This window comes from Bufo bufo, chromosome 4 (genome assembly GCF_905171765.1).
Source record: "Bufo bufo chromosome 4, aBufBuf1.1, whole genome shotgun sequence".
In the NCBI taxonomy this organism is placed as follows: Eukaryota; Metazoa; Chordata; class Amphibia; order Anura; family Bufonidae; genus Bufo; species Bufo bufo.
The window spans coordinates 4,451,066-4,472,070 of record NC_053392.1 but is presented as its reverse complement, the minus strand read 5'-3'; the positions used below and the strand labels follow the sequence as shown (position 1 = coordinate 4,472,070).

General features: G+C 43.8%; 1 protein-coding gene across 1 annotated transcript; it reads right to left on the bottom strand.

Annotated features, from left to right (window-relative positions):
- Nucleotides 1–10,395: 10,395 nt before the first annotated feature.
- Nucleotides 10,396–19,702, bottom strand: LOC120998333 (zinc finger protein OZF-like). Its single transcript, XM_040428995.1, has 3 exons — nucleotides 19,652–19,702; nucleotides 19,395–19,515; nucleotides 10,396–12,325 (listed from the first exon to the last, which is right to left on the bottom strand). The coding sequence occupies exons 2-3, from the start codon at nucleotides 19,513–19,515 to the stop codon at nucleotides 10,860–10,862; spliced, it is 1,587 nt and encodes a 528-aa protein (XP_040284929.1). The 5' UTR covers nucleotides 19,652–19,702; the 3' UTR covers nucleotides 10,396–10,859.
- Nucleotides 19,703–21,005: the final 1,303 nt, after the last annotated feature.

Here is a 21,005-nt window from a genome sequence, read left to right as displayed (position 1 = left end):
CTTTATCAAGCGTGTGAAGAGAAACTGGATAATAACTCTCAGCATCTCCTAGTGACACCACTGGACTGAAACATCCCCTGTACAAAATTACCTGGAGCTAGCAGCACGTGGAAAAATCCGTGGCAGAATCAGCTGAAAACAGGTCTTTATGGTGGTCAAAAATGGACATGGGTCTGCAGAAAGGGTTAATGCCCGGAACACGTTACTTGTATTTGGAATAAAAGAAGACGATCTACAGAGAATCTTGGCATCTGGCGCCCCTGTACCCAGCTTTTCATTGCGGTTTTACTCCATTTTAATCCGGACGTTACTGAAGGCGTAGAATCCACTCCGGCAGCCGCCTACGTTACCCTCGAAGTGGTGAGAACAACACCATCAGCTCTACAAAGGCCTCTTTCAGACGGGCGTTGCGGGAAAATGTGCGGGTGAGTTGCGGGAACACGCACGATTTTTCCGCGCGAGTGCAAAACATTCTAATGCGTTTTGCACTCGCGTGAGAAAAATCGCGCGTGTTTGGTACCCAAACCCAAACTTCTTCACAGAATGCTATTATTTTCCCTTATAACCATGTTATAAGGGAAAATAATAATGATCGGGTCTCCATCCCGATCGTCTCCTAGCAACCGTGCGTGAAAATCGCACTGCATCCGCACTTGCTTGCGGATGCTTGCGATTTTCACGCAACCCCATTAATTTCTATGGGGCCTGCGTTACGTGAAAAATGCATGGGTCGGTATTGAGTGCAGGTGCAATGTGTTCAACTCACGCATCGCATCCGCGCGGAATACTCTCCCGTGTGAAAGGGGCCTAACTCTACACTTACCGTCGGTCAGGCTGCACTACTCGCTGCTATACAGACTTTTATATTTCAGCTGAACAAATCCACTCCAGACCCTCCTCCTCATCATCAGTGTTTTACCTCTATGGAAAAAAACCGCCATCAAATCTGCTTCGTGCCTCACAGAAGTAACGCGTCGCTCCTCAAGTGTTTTTAACATCAGCTGCGGAAAAAAAATCACAGTCTAGTACAAGGTATGCACATGGTCAGGTTTTTACATTGAAGTCAAAGGGAAGCTGGTAATGCAGCTTTGAATGTAGATGATGCGTCTGAAAACACTCGTTAACGCTGCTAAATCAGTGGTGAATTCTGTCCATGTGAACACAATCGACAAAATAAAAATTACAATCTGGTTTTGAAGAAATGATCAGAATATTCACATGTGGCAGATATGTTGCAGAAATTAAAATTTGAAAATCAGTTTCATACTCCTGGATTGCAAGATATTGCGCTTTTACTGCTATCGAGGGTGTGATAGGAGCACAAGATGGCAGACCTGGGGACCTTCACTAGACGCATTGTGGACAGATGTGTGGTATCAGTAATTTACAAGAAATAATTGGCATGTGACATACATAATTGAGTACCACCAGTTGGTTCTTCTACTTAAATTACCTTCTATATTCCTTATAATGTAGTGAGTCAGGGACAGTTATGTGTCCGATGACCACCAGACCACATCCTTAGGAGGAGGGTCTGAGAGGTATAAAACCTTGTGCACAAAGACAATGAATTTAGCTCCACTGAGAACATCATCCAGGTAGGATGTTGTGGGTCACTATCTTTCTCTTGTATTACTATGGGGTGTCAGCCATGTTCTACGTGGATAGGACAGCGATGGAAGTTCCCCCATTGTGTAGACCACGTGATTGATTATTGACCTTTACCATTCTGTATGTGATTTGTCTGTTTTAAATATTTTATCACACTTAGTAAATGTTTTTATTACTTAGCCTCTGTAAGCCTATTTATTCTTAAATCTTTTGAATTCAGAATAAAACACCGGACCGGATGCCATGCCAATTGGTACTCCATGACAGTATCACAAGAGAGCCAATGGTGGGGGACAGAGAGCTCCTTCCCTCTGTATAACTGCTCAGTTACCACGATACCTTTTTGCAGTATCTGAGGGTTAAAAAGACTTGGATCAGCCTGAGAGCAGAACACAAGCAAGGTATAAGTCTTGCCTGACCAGGGTGGAAATTTCCTCTTGGTGTTTGTGGATATAATTGTGTTTAAGCAGTATCACAGCAGCACCAAATATTAGCAGACGATATAGCTGTGGTGTATAGGAGATACATAGAAGTCTGCAGGACACAGACTGCCAGTGCTTACCCAACCTTCCTGGCACAGGTTCTGAATAAATTACTGTATACCGAGAGGGTGAAAAACACAGCGCTACAAGTGAGATGTCACAAAGAAACATGAATGCAGTTGCAGAAAGAAATTAATCTTAGACATTTTTGTTCTGGTTAAGTATGGTGGCTTAGATTGTCCTATATTGTGCAAGCATGACCACCATTGATGGATTGCAAGGTGGTCATAACCATGGAAATGAGCAGTGGAAGAGTGGCAAGAAGAAAGCCATTTTTAAAAGCAAGCCATAAGAAGTCTAATTTTCAGTTTGCCACAAGCCACGTAGGGGGACACAGAAAACATGTGGAAGAAGGTGCTCTGGTCAGATGAGACCATAGTGGAACTTTTTGGACTAGATGCAAAATGCTTTGTGTGGCAGAAAACTAACCCTGCACATCAACCTGAACACACCATCCCCACCGTGACACATGGTGGTGGCAGCATCATCCTGGGGGTAGGCTTTTCTTTAGGAGGGACAGGAAAGCTGAGTTGATGGGAAGATAGATGGAGCTAAATAAAGGTCAAACCTGGAAGAAAACCTGGTAGAGGCTGCAGAAGACCTGAGACTGGGGCAGAGGTTCACCTTCAAGCAGGACAACAACCCTAAACATCCAACCAGAGCTAGAATGGAAGGGTTTAGAGCAAAGCATATTCCTGTGTTAGAACGGCCCAGTCACAGTCCAGACCTAAACCCACTGGGAATGTGACAAGACTTAAACATTGCTTTTCACAGACGCTCTCCATCCAGAGTGCGAGCTCTTCTGCAAAGAATGGACAAAAAATGTCAGCCTCTAGATGTGCAAAACTGGTAGAGACAGACCCCGAAAAACTTGCAGATGTAATTGTAGCAAATGGTGGTCCTACAAAGTATTGACTTAAGGGGCTGAATACAAATGCACGCCACACTTTCCAGATTTTGAAAACCATGTATCACTTTCTTTTCACTTCACACATACTTACTACTTTTGTTGGTCTATGACACAAAATCACAATAAAATAAATTTGTATGTTGGTGTAATGTGAAAAATTTTGAAAAGTTTATGGGATATGAATACTTTTTAAAGGTACTTTTCAATTGTTCATTTGTATCTCCATTCGGCAAAGGGTGGAGCTGAGAGGAATCTCCCTCCTATTCTCGTCCCAGCCTTCAGGATGGCCCTCATTACCTGTGCATGCCTTACCTCTCTTACTCATCTGGCAAACAAGAAAAATTAATAAAACATGGCATCCCGTCCACACTAATGGAAATTTGGGCCCCGACATGTTTTAATAATGCATATTTCATCAGACTGATCATTCTGATACCACATATGACCAGTGTAGGGGTCCCAGAAGGTGAGATTCTCGTTATGTGGGAATGCTGGCTGTCAGGGGTGGGGTGTTTGGACTCCCTATGATGCCCACATTATACAGAGTGCAATGATTACAATAATTAATATGTGAGTTGTACCAGAGATAAGTTATCGCTTACAAGATATTTTCTTCGTCTTCTGGTACTCTATTTGAAAAGCTTCTGGATATCTGCTGTGCACCGGTGCCAATCTGTCTGATGTGTCAGGCATTACCATGAGGCTCTAGTGTCCTGTCCAGGAAACCTCATTACCACTAGTGATGGCCAGTTCGCAGTGTTCGCCGACGAACACATGCGATCTGCCATCTTTATTCCCAAGCGAACTGGCCATCACTAATTACCACTACTTTTGTTAGCAGGCGAATGATAATTTGAATCCTATGAAAGTTGAATGTGCATTAGCTCCTACTGATCCAGACGGATCGGCATCATACATAGTGGCATTAAAACATAGAGTCAAAAAAAAAAGATATAAAAACATACACAGAAAGGTTGCCCATTTCTAACATAGCCTGTTGTAGAAGGCGCAGTTCCGACATAAAGGCATGGACTGGGAGGGTCTCAAAGTAATTTCAGAGGGAGGGACATCTCCACCGCCGCTACACAACCTAGCAATAATACGTATAAGGGTTTCCATTTAGCAAGGAGGGACTTAAACTTGCAGAAAATGGGAGGGAAGATGCCGGAGTATAGGGAGGCATATGTGGGGAAATAGAAGCCCCCCAGTATTTTAGCGTATAGTCAGAGCAACGGTAAGGAATTTGCATTTGAGTAATTTGAGATCATGTGCTGGTATATGAATATGCAGGGCCTCTGTTTTAGAAGTGTTAACTTCATATCCTGAGAGGGTACCAAAAACCTGTAAGGTCTCTTTCAGATGGGCTTTGCGGGAAAAGGTGCGGGTACGAAAGGTGCGGGTACGTTGGGGGAACATGCGCGATTTTTCTGCGCGAATGCAAAACATTGTAATGCGTTTTGCACTCGCGTGAGAAAAATCGCACATGTTTGGTACCCAAACTTCTTCACAGAAGTTTGGGCTTGGGATCGGTGTTCTGTAGATTGTATTATTTTCCCTTATAACATGGTTATAAGGGAAAATAATAACATTCTGAATACAGAATGCATAGTAAAATAGGGCTGGAGGGGTTAAAAAAAAAAAAATTAAACTCACCTTAATCCACTTGCTCGCGCAGCCCGGCTTCTCTTCTGTCTCCTTCTTTGCTGATTGCAGGAAAAGGACCTGTGGTGACGTCACTCCGGTCATCACATGGTCCGTCACATGGTATTTTACCATGGTGAACGATCATGTGATGGACCATGTGATGACCAGAGTGACGTCACCACAGGTCCTTTTCCTGCAATCAGCAAAGAAGAAGACAGAAGATAATAATGATCGGGTCCCCATCCCGATCGTCTCCTAGCATCTGCACTTGCTTGCGATTTTCACGCAACCCCATTAATTTCTAAGGGGCCTGCGTTACGTGAAAAATGCACAAAGAGGAGCATGCTGCAATTTTCACGCAACGCACAAGTGATGCGTGAAAATCACCGCTCGTGTGCACAGCCCCATAGAAATGAATGGGTTGGGATTCAGTGCGGGTGCAATGCGTTCAACTCATGCATCACATCCGCGCGGAATACTCGCCCGTGTGAAAGGGGCCTAAGGCTTCCAGTAGATTAGGCAGCGTGATGTGGGGGTTAGTCAGGGTGAGAAGTACATCATCCACATAGAGGGAGATCTTGAATTCTTTGTCTCGCACTTTAAGTCCTTGAATATCTGGATGCAGCAGGATGTAAGCTGCAAGGGGTTCTATACACAACGAGAAGATAAGTGGTGAGAGCGGGCATCCCTGATGAGTACCCTTGAAGATATTATAGGTAGAAGAGGAACAGAAGGGTAGTTCAACCAATGCGGATGGAGTGGAATAAGGACCAAAAATTGCCTGTAGGTAGGGTCCCGAGATACCAAAGGCCAGAAGGATTTCGAATAATGAGGCCCAGTCCATCTGGTCAAAGGACTGGCGATTGACCAGTAGTTTGCGCAGTCTTGAGGGTCTTTACCATTTTTGTGAATAACTATGATATGAGAGCGTAACAGAGATGACAGGATTGGGAAACCTGACAGGAACTAAATAAATAGGGCCAGCAAGTGAGGGGAGAGCTCAGACTGAAATGTCTTATAGTACAAGTACAGTCGTGGCCAAAAGTTTTGAGAATTAGATAAATATTGGAAAAGTTGCTGCTTAAGTTTTTATAATAGCAATTTGCATATACTCCAGAATGTTATGAAGAGTGATCAGATGAATTGCATAGTCCTTCTTTGCCATGAAAATTAACTTAATCCCAAAAAAAACTTTCCACTGCATTTCATTGCTGTCATTAAAGGACCTGCTGAGATCATTTCAGTAATCGTCTTGTTAACTCAGGTGAGAATGTTGACGAGCACAAGGCTGGAGATCATTATGTCAGGCTGATTGGGTTAAAATGGCAGACTTGACATGTTAAAAGGAGGGTGATGCTTGAAATCATTGTTTTTCCATTGTTAACCATGGTGACCTGCAAAGAAACGTGTGCAGCCATTATTGCGTTGCATAAAAATGGCTTCACAGGCAAGGATATTGTGGCTACTAAGATTGCACCTCAATCAACAATTTATAGGATCATCAAGAACTTCAAGGAAAGAGGTTCAATTCTTGTTAAGAAGGCTTCAGGGCGTCCAAGAAAGTCCAGCAAGCGCCAGGATCGTCTCTTAAAGAAGATTCAGCTGCGGGATCGGAGTGCCACCAGTGCAGAGCTTGCTCAGGAATGGCAGCAGGCAGGTGTGAGCGCATCTGCAGGCACAGTGAGGCAAAGACTTTTGGAAGATGGCCTGGTGTCAAGAAGGGCAGCAAAGAAGCCACTTCTCTCCAAAAAAAACATCAGGGACAGATTGATCTTCAGCAGAAAGTATGGTGAATGGACTGCTGAGGACTGGGGCAAAGTCATATTCTCCGATGAAGCCTCTTTCCGATTGTTTGGGGCATCTGGAAAAAGGCTTGTCCGGAGAAGAAAAGGTGAGCGCTACCATCAGTCCTGTGTCATGCCAACAGTAAAGACCATTCATGTGTGGGGTTGCTTCTCATCCAAGGGAGTGGGCTCACTCACAATTTTGCCCAAAAACACAGCCATGAATAAAGAATGGTACCAAAACACCCTCCAACAGCAACTTCTTCCAACAATCCAACAACAGTTTGCTGAAGAACAATGCATTTTCCAGCACGATGGAGCACCGTGCCATAAGGCAAAAGTGATAACTAAGTGGCTCGGGGACCAAAACGTTGACATTGTGGGTCCATGGCCTGGAAACTCCCCAGATCTTAATCCCATTGAGAACTTGTGGTCAATCCTCAAGAGGCGGGTGGACAAACAAAAACCCACTAATTCTGACAAACTCCAAGAAGTGATTATGAAAGAATGGGTTGCTATCAGTCAGGAATTGGCCCAGAAGTTGATTGAGAGCATGCCCAGTCGGATTGCAGAGGTCCTGAAAAAGAAGGGCCAACACTGCAAATACTGACTCTTTGCATAAATGTCATGTAATTGTCGATAAAAGCCTTTGAAAAGTATGAAGTGCGTGTAATTATATTTCACTACATCAAAGAAAAAACTGAAACAAAGATCTATAAGCAGTTTAGCATGAAACTTTGTGAAAACTAATATTTTTGTCATTCTCAAAACTTTTGGCCATGACTATACATAAAACTATCCGGCCCTGGGGATTGGCCGGTGGGGGGGGCTTTAGTCATGTCCATTAGCTCCTCGTCAGTAATGGGGTTGTCCAATGAGGTAGCCACCTCCGATATAAGTGAAGGTAGCTTATAGGAGGACGGGAAATCCCGGATACGGGATTTATGGCAGCTTCCCTCAGTTGTGCGCGGGTCTCCACAAGCTCCTGAAGGAGAGAGAGACTTGGCTTAACGTTCTATGCTTTTTAAGGCGTGATGCCAGCGCGGCGCAGTGCATTGGCCACACATAACTGCTTTATGAGCCTTCCAAAGCACAGCCACGGAGATCGAACCAGCATTTTCCTAAAGAACGTGGAGAACGCAAGTGGACAGTCATTTTAGCAATGAATCATTAAGGTGCCAGTGGCAGGTGCGTTGAGGTGTGGGTTGACAGGAGAGAGTAAGGGTAACCGGCGTGATCTGACCAGGAAATGGGCGGACTGGAAACACTGCACATCATCTTCAAAGTCAGAGCATTGCCGAAAAATAATCTATCCGAGTTTGGAGATTATGAAGGGGGGTGTAGACATTCTACCAGAGGGGTTATCTACCCTCTAGAGATCATAAAGGGCAAAGTGCCGCATCGTGCTATGAAAACCTCAATACAGGCAACATTCGGCTGAAGGGGTGGAGCAGAAAGGGGGGGACAACCAGTCCACGCCTTTGGAATAAAAGCATATTAAAAAAAATCACCCCAAGTACCTATGCAGCCGAAGGCAAGCCCTGAAGTTTACTAAGGACAAGACGCTGAAATGGGAGTTGAGAGGTGTTGGGAGCATGGACATTACAGATTATGATAGGGCGACCCTGGCAATCAGTTTTTTTTATTGCATTTTACTCTTTTTCGTCTAAAAATTTTATTTTAAATTGGTCTTTATTAAAAATAGTGAGCCGTTCTGTCACAAAGGGTTAGCTCTTTGTCTAGCTGTGTGAATCCTACTTTCACTTTGTGCCATCATCTAATAAACCTTATCTCTAAATTACTAAGAGGTCATAAACACTTATTTAAGCCACAGTCTTATCAGAAGAACTGAACTATCATGAGTGTTTATAATGTCAGAGAGCAGAGATAAGGAGCCGTTAGCTCCCTGCCTGATGAAGCAGAGAGAAAATCCAGATCCTGCTACTAGAGCATCTCAGCCCTGTACAGAGAAAAGGAATCTGTATTTTTTATAAAGAAAAATTGAAAAAATTATTTTTACCTCATAATGGGTACAATGCAATAATAATAAAAAATTGCCTCCAAAAAGGTGTACATAGCCTTTGGGGCAATTTTTTTATTATTTGAATTGCACTCATATTGAGCTAAAAAAATGTTTTTTTAAAAATTGTTCTTCAATAAAAGTATGGCCTTATTTATGTACAGAGCTGAGATGCTCTAGAAGCATCCTTTGGATTTTCTATCTTTTCCATCAGACCAGGAGCAGACGGACTCCTTATCTCTGCTCTCTGACATTCTAAACATTCACTGTAGCTCAGTCCTTATCTTACTGATAAGAATCGGGCTTAAATAAGTGTTTATGACCTCTTAGTAGTTTAGAAATAAGGGGGGGGGGGTCATTTATTAAAACCTGGCTTACACCTAAGACAGGAGTAGAAAATAATGAATGAGATGGGCTTTCTTCCCCACTACGTCCACTTTTTAAGACCTAGCGTGAACAGGGAGAAGTCGCAGGTTGCAGCACAAGTAACCATTGCGGCGCAATATGCACCTGAAATGCGTATTCCAGGTTAATAAATGACTCCCAAGGTTTATTAGATGACTAGCACAAAGTAAAAGTACCAGTCACACAGTTAGAAAAAGTTAACCCTTTGTGGCAGAACAGCTCAATATTTTTAATAAAGGCAAATTGAAAAAAATGAGTAACATGCAATCATAAAATTGCCTCTGAAGTGTACATAGCCTTTAAGTCTTAAGCTACATTCCCAGGAAGAGTATAAATGCTAATTGTGGAAGAAAATATCTTACTCGGTTCCCTGAGTACCCCTTGGCAGTTGCTTGCAGGAATGCTGGACATGGAGCTCTCTCTGGGACACAAGGCTGAAATGTTGACCATAAGAATTTCTATAAGTTATCCATCGCTGTAATAATTGCTTCTATTCTTTGCTATTTTTGTAACCATTTTGTTTACTGTTCATTTTGGTAACATTCTAATTGGCTTAATTCAATTATTCTGCTACAAAATATACATATTCAATGTTTTTTTTTTGTTTTATTCATATAATATTTTTTATTATAATCTGTGGTTGACACAGCCTCATCACTAGCACCTTAAAATAACTTCCAGAATTGAGGTCATAGTTGGCACTTCCTGAAACAGTGGTGCTACTGCCCTAACATGGCCACTACTGATAGACTGATTGAGTCACAAATCCCTCCATAACTCCATGTTCAGAACAGGAAAGCCATAAAGGCAGTGAGGCCTGTTGGAGTACACAAGTGGCAGCAGTATAATAATAAGGAATTCAGAGCAGATTTTCTAAAGACCTTAAAACATTATATTAGCAAGTGACTGTATTTTCAGCACAGGAAAATAAAGAGAAGCCAAACCTGTAACATCTTAGTACAGGGATGCCCAACCTGCAGCCCTCCAGCTGTTGTAAAACTACAACTCCCAACATGCCCTGATAGCTATAGGCTCTCTGGGCATGCAGGGAGTTGTAGTTTTGCAACAGCTGGAGAGTTGAATGTTGACCATCCCTGTCTTAGGCTACTTTCACACTTGCAGCAGGACGGATCCGACAGGCTGTTCACCCTGTCGGATCCGTCCTTCCGCTATTTCACCGTGCCGCCGCTCCGTCCCCATTGACTATAATGGGGAGGGGGGCGGAGCTCCGGCGCAGTACGGCAGTTTGCGGTGAGAGGCCGCCGGACTAAAAAGTCGGACATGCAAGACTTTTAGTCCGGCGGCCTTTTGCCGTGCACTGCCGTGCTGCGCCAGAGCTCCACCCCCGTCCCCATTATAGTCAAGGGGGAAGGAGCGGCGGTCCGACGGCACGGCGAAATAGCGGAAGGACGGATCCGACAGGGTGAACAGCCTGTCGGATCCGTCCTTCCGCAAGTGTGAAAGTACCTTTAGTATATTTCTGGAGTGTGAGATGAAAGTGGAGAACCCGGATAAAAGTGGAGAACACAGAAAGAACATACAAACTCCATGTAGATGTTGTCCTTAGATTCAAACCTAGAGTCCCAGTGCTGCTAACAATTCTTCTAATCCATCACCTTTATATACTGTATGAATAAAGATCACTTATCGATATGTCCATATATGTATATTACATAAAGGTCTCCATAGGGTGTTCTTCCCCTTACACTTTGTTCCTCTGGAGTCTTCCGGTTGGAGGTATGAATACAGTAAGAAGAAACAAGGTTCATGGGGACAAATCATCATCATTGCTCTGACAATAAATAAAGCTCTTTCATGAATAAAGTCCTATTTTTCGCATAACATTTCCCTCATTCCTAACAGGAATATGGTTTCTTCTGTGTGTGAATTTGATAAGGAGTTTCAAAATGTAATTTCCTTCTAAAAAATTCTTATACAAAACATCAACATTGGTTCTCTCCTGTGTGGATTCTCTCATGAGTAACAAGACTTTGTTTATTTGTAAAGCATTTCCCACACTTTAAACAGGAATATGGCTTCTCCCCTTTGTGACTTTTCTCATGTGTAACAAGATTTGTTTTCTGGGTAAAGCATTTTCCACATTCTGAACATGAATATGGCTTATGTCCTATGTGAATTCTCTCATGTCTAGCAAGATGTGACTGATTGGTAAAGCATTTCCCACAATCTGAACATGGATATGGCTTCTCTCCTGTGTGAATTCTTTTATGTTTAACAAGAGTTGCATTTTGTGTAAAACATTTCCCACATACAGTACATGAATACGGCTTCTCTCCTGTGTGGCATCTCTCATGAGTTAAAAGAGATGATTTATTTATAAAACATTTCCCACATTCTGAACATGAATATGGCTTCTCTCCTGTGTGAGTTCTCTGATGTATATTAAGTTCTGTTTTACTTGTAAAACATTTCCCACATTCTGAACATGAATATGGTTTCTCTCCTGTGTGAATTCTCTGATGTATATTAAGTTCTGTTTTACTTGTAAAACATTTCCCACATTCTGAACATGAATACGGCTTCTCTCCTGTGTGAATTCGCTCGTGTTTAACAAGACTTGATTTATCTCTAAACAATTTCCCACATTCTAAACATGAATAAGGCTTCTGTCCAGTGTGAATTCTCTTGTGTTTAACAAGACTAGATTTACTTATAAAGCATTTCCCACATTCTAAGCAGGAGTATGGCTTCTCTCCTGTGTGAATTCTCTCATGTGTAATCCAAGCTGATCTATGTCTAAAACATTTTTCACACAGTGAACATTTATATGACTTCTCTCCTGTGTGAATTCTCTTATGCTGAACAAGATTTGATTTCTTGGTAAAACATTTTCCACATTCAGAACATGAATATGGCTTATCTCCTGTGTGAATTCTCTCATGTGTAATCCAAGCTGATCTATATCTAAAACATTTTTTACACAGTGAACATTTATATGACTTCTCTCCTGTGTGAATTCTTTTATGCTGATCGAGATTAGATTTCTTGGTAAAACATTTTCCACATTCTGAACATGAATATGGCTTCTCTCCTTTGTGACTTCTCTTATGTTCCTCAAAGCTTGATTTAATGGTAAAACATTTCCCACATTGTGTACATGAATATGGCATTTCTCCTGTGTGACTTCTTCTGTGAACAGAAAGTTCTAAATTATATCTAAACTGTTTACCACATTCCACACATTGAAATCTTTTACCGCCTTTCAACTGTGTTTGGTCAGAAGGTTCCTCACGATTAGGAGGATTATATGATGGATCTGCACTGTGAAGTCCTGGATGTACATTACAGGTAACAAGATTTTCTCCTGAAGAGAACTGTATGATATCTTGATCTTCTTTATAATCTAGAGATAACAGGACGTTTCCTCCAGGCTTCTTACAGGAATTTTCTGTAAGGATTAAAAAAAGGATTTTATGAATTGATCTTCAAACAAAAAAGGGAATACATTTATAAAATTCCAATGAGGCCTTGGGTTTAACTGACCCAAACTCACAGCATCATAGTTGTCATGTACTGGCCTGTCAGGTGACCCGGGTGCGACTGCAAAGGGTCAATCTATTTCACGCACGTAATCTCTCGCGCCCCTACACACAGCCCTCAGATTGAGCCTTAATCACACCCTGACACAGCCTCTCATGCACTCCAACACGCTGCCAGCAAAGATGACATTTAAATCAGTACACCGATTAATTAAGGGCTCACAGTGGCACAGGCCACACGTATAGCAAATACACGGTAACGCAAATCGCACTCATACACTTAAAAAATGGAGGTTACTGGGCTTATTCAGGGCACAAGGCAAAACCATTAAAGATGTTTTAATGTACTAACAAGGTAGAGTACTCTCGCGGATTGCGTTTGGCTACTATCCACAATCCTTAATTTTGGCTGTCCATAACGTTTATTGTTGCAATATTATGTTCAGTTCCCTATGGTTCGCTACTTGTAAGACAAAAAGTAATCAGTGACCTGCTGAGTAGAGTTGAGCGAACCCGAACTGTAAAGTTCGGGTTTGTACCGAACTTTAGGTTTTTCGGCACCCGGACCTGAACATTTACATAAAAGTTCGGGTTCGGTGTTCGGAGCTTTCTTGGCGCTTTTTGAAAGGCTGCACAGCAGTCAATCAACAAGCGTCATACTACTTGCCCCAAAAGGCCATCACAGCCATGCCTACTATTGGCATGGCTGTGATTGGTGAACTGCATGTGACCCAGCCTCTATTTAAGCTGGAGTCACGTAGCACCGCCCGTCACTCTGCTCGGATTAGTGTAGGGAGAGGCTGCAGCTGCTGTGAGGGAGAGATCAGGGAGAAATCTTATCAAGAACAGTTTTTTGTACTCCGCGATCTACAGCAAATGTGTTTTGTGGGTGCAGTGCACAATTTTTTTAAGCCTGCCCTGAGCCAACTACTGCTGAAAACGAACTTTTTTTTTCTTCAGTTAGTCAATATCAATACATGATTGGCAGCCATTTTATGCAACGATAGTGCACCAGCACAGGCTATCTGCATGTCTGCAAGTCCAGAAATACAGCTTTTTGCTTACTGGGGTTAAAAAAAATACATCTGTTAAATATAGTGCACATCTGGGATTACACGTGCATAAGTGATTGTCACATTTAGGACAGAAATACAGCTTTTTGGTTACTGGGGTGAAAAAACCCTCTGATATACTGCACATCTGGGATTAGACAAACATAAGTGACTGTAACATTTAGGCCAGAAATACGGCTTTTTGGTTACTGTGGTAAAAAAAACCTCTAATATACTGCACATCTGGGATTACACGTGCATAAGTGACTGTCACATTTAGGCCATAAATACGGCTTTGGCATACTGGGGTGAAAAAACCCTCTGATATACTGCACATCTGGGATAAGACGTGCATAAGTGACTGTCACATTTAGGCCATAAATACGGCTTTGGCATACTGGGGTGAAAAAACCCTCTGATATATTGCACATCTGGGATAAGACGTGCATAAGTGACTGTCACATTTAGGCCAGAAATACGGCTTTTTGGTTACTGGGGTGAAAAACCCCTCTAATATACTGCACATCTGGGATAAGACGTGCATAAGTGAGTGTCACATTTAGGCCACAAATACGGCTTTTAGGTTACTGGGGTGAAAAAACCCTCTGATATACTGCACATCTGGGATAAGACGTGCATAAGTGACTGTCACATTTAGGCCACAAATACCGCTGTCATATAGAGTTAAAAAAAAAAAAATATTGAGTGCAATACCCTACATCAGGGTTTGTATTGGCGGTTAATTATTTTTAACATACTTAACCACTTTTTACTTTGCTTTGTAAATGCTAACTATGAGGCAAAAATCTAATAAGGGACGCGGTCGTGGTGGTGGTATTGGTGGAGCCTCTGGTACAGGGAGAGGACGTGGCCGTTCTGCCACAGCTACACGTCCTACTGAACCTACTACCTCAGGTCCCAGTAGCCGCTAAACTCTACAGCGATATTTGGTCGGGCCTAATGCCGTTCTAAGGATGGTAAGGCCTGAGCAAGTACAGGCGCTAGTCAATTGGGTGGCCGACAGTGCATCCAGCACGTTCACATTATCTCCCACCCAGTATTCTGCAGAAAGCGCACAGGTGGTGCATGAAACCCATGCCCATCAGTCTGTCACATCACCTCCGTGCATATCGGGGAACCTGTCTGAGCCTCAAGTCATGCAGCAGTCTCTTATGCTGTTTGAAGACTCTGCTGGGTTTCCCAAGGGCATCCACCTAGCCCTTCCCCAGGGGTGGAAGACATAGAATGCACTGACGCACAACCACTTATGTTTCCTGATGAGGACATGGGAATACCACCTCAGCACGTCTCTGATGATGACGAAACACAGGTGCCAACTGCTGTGTCTTTCTGCAGTGTGCAGATCAAAAAAAGGAGGTCAGGGAGGAAGACTGGGTGGAAGACGATGCAGGGGACGATGAGGTCCTAGACCCCACATGGAATGAAGGTTGTGCCACTGACTTTCAGAGTTCGGAGGAAGAGGCAGTGGTGAGACCGAGCCAACAGCATAGCAAAAGCGGGAGCAGGGTGCAAAAGCAGAGCAGCCGTCGCCAAAACAGTTAGCCTGCTACTGGCCACCGTCAACAGGGACCGAGCACACCAAAGGCAGCTTCAAGGAGTTCCCTGGCATGGCACTTCTTCACACAATGTGCTGACCCAAGACCCAAGTGGTTTGCATGCTGTGCCATCAGAGCCTGAAGCGAGGCATTAACGTTCTGAACCTTAGCACAACCTGCATGACCAGGCATCTACATGCGAGACACGGGCTGCAGTGGAGTAAGCACCTTCAAAACCAAGAAAGGGCTCAGGCCCCTCCTGCTGCTGCCAAAGGAGGAGGAAGAGGTCGCCAACGCAGCTGGGGCATCGCCAGCACCTGAGAAGGCAGGGTTAGCATGGCCGACATGTGGAAAAGCTCTACTGCTGAGCATTCGTCTGGTTGTTTGGTAGAAACACAATGGCTACAATGTACAGTACAGACCAAAAGTTTGGACACACCTTCTCATTCAAAGAGTTTTCTTTATTTTCATGACTATGAAGGCATCAAAACTATGAATTAACATATGTGGAATTATATACATAACAAACAAGTGTGAAACAACTGAAAATATGTCATATTCTAGGTTCTTCAAAGTAGCCACCTTTTGCTTTGATTACTGCTTTGCACACTCTTGGCATTCTCTTGATGAGCTTCAAGAGGTAGTCCCCCTGAAATGGTTTTCACTTCACAGGTGTGCCCTGTCAGGTTTAATAAGTGGGATTTCTTGCCTTATAAATGGGGTTGGGACCATCAGTTGCGTTGAGGAGAAGTCAGGTGGATACACAGCTGATAGTCCTACTGAATAGACTGTTAGAATTTGTATTATGGCAAGAAAAAAGCAGCTAAGTAAAGAAAAACTAGTGGCCATCATTACTTTAAGAAGTGAAGGTCAGTCAGTCAGCCGAAAAATTGGGAAAACTTTGAAAGTAAGGGCTATTTGACCATGAAGGAGAGTGATGGGGTGCTGCGCCAGATGACCTGGCCTCCACAGTCACCGGACCTGAACCCAATCGAGATAGTTTGGGGTGAGCTGGACCGCAGAGTGAAGGCAAAAGGGCCAACAAGTGCTAAGCATCTCTGGGAACTCCTTCAAGACTGTTGGAAGACCATTTCAGGGGACTACCTCTTGAAGCTCATCAAGAGAATGCCAAGAGTGTGCAAAGCAGTAATCAAAGCAAAAGGTGGCTACTTTGAAGAACCTAGAATATGACATATTTTCAGTTGTTTCACACTTGTTTGTTATGTATATAATTCCACATGTGTTAATTCATAGTTTTTATGCCTTCATAGTCATGAAAATAAAGAAAACTCTTTGAATGAGAAGGTGTGTCCAAACCTTTGGTCTGTACTGTATGTCTCAACTGTACTGTTGATTGAATTACTTCTCAGGCTGAGGGGAGGGGATGTGTGGGCTGTAACCAGTCTGTGATTGAAGAATGGATAATTTTCTGTAGGTGTCTCCCTTGCATAGGAGAGTTGCATAAAAGTAGGGTATGTGGCATTAAACGGAGGCCTGCTCCTGATACTGTGTGTCGTCCAGTTATTTGGAAGAGTGATGGGATACTCGTTTATTTACTACTGATGCTGTGCTTCCTGTGCTAACTACTTGATCCCGAAGTAACCCTTGGAATATTGGCGGAGAAAGGCTATGCAGCACTAGCACTCTGCTACAAGTACTTAGTTACAAAAATTTTAAAGAAATAAGACATACATAAACGTGCACAATACAGTATAAAAATAAAATTATAAAAAGCAGAAAGGTTCTTGCTCAACGAATTGTGTTAGAGTTCTTTCTGGTTTCCGGGGACAGGAGGAAAGTGGAGCACAACCCAATGTTGATCGGCTCCCCAAATTATGTCAAAGAAATGTTCCCAATAGTTCATTTTTATCCCCATTCGGCAGAGGGTGGAGCTGAGAGGAGTCTCCGTCCTATTCTGTTCCAGCCTTCTGGGATAGCCCTCATAACCTGTGCATACTCCACCTCTCCTACTCAGCTGGCAGACATGAAATATTATTAAAACATGGCTTCATGTCCGCACTAATGGGTATTCGGGACCTGACAATTTTAATAATGTATATGTTATCCGGCTGATCGTTCTGATACCATACATGAGCGGTGCGGTTGTCCCAGAAGGTGAGGTACTGGTTATGTGGGAATGCTGGCAATCAGGGATGGGATGTTTAGACCCCCTACGCTGCCCTTATCACATGGAATGGAATGATCACAATTATAAATACGTGAGTTGTACCAGAGATGAGTTATTGCTTCTGAGATATTTTCTTCATCTGCTGGCACTGTATTTGAAAAGCTGCTGGACCCCTGCTGGGTGAGGGTCCATGCTGTCTAAGTGTCTGCATTTCCAGGAACCACCTTCATCACCACTTGCAAAGGGCCAGTTTTTTTTAACATTCAGGTGATAAACTGATTTCCTCCAAGGTCAGTGCGTATTCCATCTGCAGGCCCAGATGGAACGGCACGTACAATCACAGAATGGCATGAACATATATGGGATCACACGACAGGTATAAAACATACACAGACAATAAAAGTTATGAGAATTGTTGTCCATTTCTCACAATAGTGGTTTATGAAGCTGCTAGCTGATGTCAGTTCAATCCGCAGTCAGCCGGGGACATGTTCACATAATATGGATGGATAATATGTCCATAACATGCTCATGTCAATCCAGCAGAAGGCTGCAAACACACATGTAGATTTAGATATAGTTGTGATTCCTTTTCTTTGTATTTGCCGTGGAATCCACATCAGAAATTCAAAAATGATGCAGAAACACAAAGATATAATAATCAGAAATCAAAGTAGAGAAGAAAAAAACACAACAGAAATGACAGGAGATATGACAGAGAAATTGGTGGGACTTTGCAGCCAAATGATTGGTTCTTCTCACTATCCAGGACCTATTTGTAGAATCTAAAGAACATGAGATTTGGCCAGGTGTCAGATCTACTTGACGGTAGTCAGTGCATCCTCAGCCAAGGAGGTGGTAACAGCTCATGCAGATTGTGCTTTCAGGGCCTTAGGAGGTTACATGTCCTCATGAGTTACAAGATCACTAGTTTCCTACTGACTGGTCCAAGGTCACCATCCTGGTGCCCCTTCTGTCTGAAGAAGCTGTAGCATAGGCCACTTGTCTTTTGGAACAGGATGACCCAATGACATAATCTTTGGAACTTTCTTTCAATGTTCTGCAAGATCTTTGAAGAATCCAGCCGGATAGCTTTTGCTGCCTCTTCTTTGCTGGGACTCTGCCGGTGAGGAACAATAAGCAATACAGATCTGTACGCTCACCTCAGAGCTGGCCTCGAATTATGAGGTCCAAGTGGCTGGATTTTAGGAGGATTCCACCGCCTCTCAAATGTGCACCCTATTCTTCCCCAGCCAATGGCTGAGGACCCTAGGGTACTGCAGGTACTTTCTCCTAGGTTCTAGTCTTGTAAGGTCCTGTAAAGGTGTGCTGCTATACATTTGTCTGCCCGTGTACCAACTTCTGCTTTTTTTTCACAGATTTGACACTTTGTGTTTGACCTGACCTCTGTCTGATCTCGGTTCTTTCTCTGAGTTGCCCGCCCTGATGTCAGCCTATTTATTGGATTGCACAAAGGCCGGGTTCACATCTGCGCTTTTAATTCCGGCGGAGGAACAGGCTGCTGTAACATGCTGGAAGGATCCCATTACAGTTCATGGGGATCCACCATGACGGTGTCCCACTGTGCTGAATACGGTGAACTCAGGTAGTCTGTTCCTCCACCGGAACAGACTGCAGGAGTTAAAACGGTAGATGTCAACCCAGCCAAACTCTGCCTGACCTGACCTCAGCCTGACCCTGACTACAGTTTTACCTGAACTCTTGGTGCTTTACTTTGGTGTCTCTTGACTCCCGTGGAACAAACGTTAATTCAACAGAGGCAACTCCAAGGGGTTAATGAACTAGTGGTTCCCCTTAAGTGAAGTCCAGATCCCAGTGCAGGGGTTAAAGGGTGAATACCAGGCAGGTCACAAAATGTAACCCTAAGCCAAATTCGTTCCTGGCACAGCGAATCAACATCAGCCTGATACTTACAGAGTCAAGACAGAAGTGGCCCCTTGTCAGCACAGATTGTGGAGCTTTAATGGTTAAAATGAGTTTCCTCAGATCCCGGGCATCAGTTGCTGCCCCCAAAACCTGATGCTGAGCCGAGTGTCCAGCCTGGACCATGAGAGGATGGAAAGAAGATCCTGGAGAGGATGTCTATGTGTAGTCACATCTCCCTCCGCTCCTGCACATAACACAGGGGTCACTGCCCGGAGTGCTCCTTTACTGCAGCTCTGAGGTGGAGCCTCACCTGCAGAAACCTCCCAACTCCCTTCCTCCATTCATGATTCCATACCTCTGGTCACATGGACTGCAATGTCCTCCTCCTCCTCACTCTTACACGGGGGATCGACCATCATCCGCTCTACTTGATCCTCCACTTTAATATCAGTCACATCTTCCCCCTGATTTGTCATCTGTAACAATTCAGGACAATACAGCAGACAGGTGGGAAATCTAACAGATCCACATAAGAGACCCCCACCATCTATGACCTCTCTATGACTGCAGGACCCCCCTATATAGATGTGTATAGGGCTCAGCTCCATCTACCTGATGGTTCTCTGGGAGCTTCTCCTCTGGACAGTCCTGGTAATACAGAGGATGGGGACATCTCTCGGGGGGATTTCCTTCTATGAGTCCATCTGTAGGAAACACACAGGGACAGGATAGATTACTACATGTGATGATGAGATGATGGGAGTAGTATCCAGGTGACACATGACAGCCCCCTCCTTACCCTGCTGATTGCTCCATAAATCCGTCTCCTCTTCTGCTTCATCTTTAGCCTCAGCCTTAATATCCATCAGATTTTCATCCTGAACAAGAGACAAAAATATTATTCTTACTGGAAACTGATTTTTCCCTAACTCTCTATGACAACACCTGACCAGGAGATTAAACGATTAAATGTGGCCATGAATAATACAACTCACAACTCTAGATCTTCACAAGTGGTGGCAGCAGTAGGATCACCTATCTCCAGAGAGCATACTGGGAAAGTTACCGAGCTGTGACTTGGCAGAGATTTTATAAGAGTCTGAAAAAGGAAGAGCCATTTGATCCAGGTGAGAACTGGAGTGGTTGCAGGAGGAAAACCGTGCAACCCTAATACGTTTGGTCAAGTGGGACCAGGAACACCCACAGGAGGAGGTCAGGTCAGATGAGGAGGTAGGCAGCTACGAGGAGGAACCATAGCCTAGGACAGCCACCCAGACGGCAGAGGATTGGCCGACTGAGATGGGAGGGATGCTGGCCATGCTAGGAGTTTGTGCCACAGAGATCGAGTGGGTGGTGGTGGCAAGAAAATACCTTGGTGTGCAGATGACAATGGCTAACAGGAGAGAGGGACCCACACCATTAAGTTACTGGGACAAATCTCGATTTTTGCACCTCTGATATAGATGACCACCTCCAGTTATTTGAGAACATTTACTTGCTGCCTGAGGTTTCAGTGGGTGAATTGGGAGCAGGTGTTACCATGGAGGCCAGTGAGACCCATAGACCAACGAGAGGAGACATTTTGCGGATTTTGACCGCTGCAAAAAGGGGGAGGGTCTTAAGGCTTCCAAATACGGCCTGTAATGGGGCAAGGGGAGGTTAACCTGCCATAACTGTGGACACGAGGGACATTTTGGGAATGTTCCGGCCCAAACTATTCCTGTCACCAACCTGTGAACACTGTTGCAATATGGTTGGAATGCAGAGAGACAGAGGATCTAACTACCCCATCCAGAAGAGGATGAGGCATATGCAATACAGTGCTTACAGTGCTGAAAAAGTGGGGAGGAGTGTGAACAGCTGCCTGTGAACTAAAGATTACCGGACCACCGGTGATGCAAATAGTTGAGCTGAGTTTTATCGTTGTGGTTTATCTAGATTAGCTGACTAGACGCTGGATGTTATA

Coding starts and splice junctions, on each gene's coding strand:
- LOC120998333 (XM_040428995.1), bottom strand. CDS start 19,515: ATGACAAATCAGGGGGAAGATGTGACTGATATTAAAGTGGAGGATCAA. Junction 12,326..19,394: donor TGCAGTCCATGTGACCAGAG/GTATGGAATCAT, acceptor TAATCCTTACAG/AAAATTCCTGTAAGAAGCCT.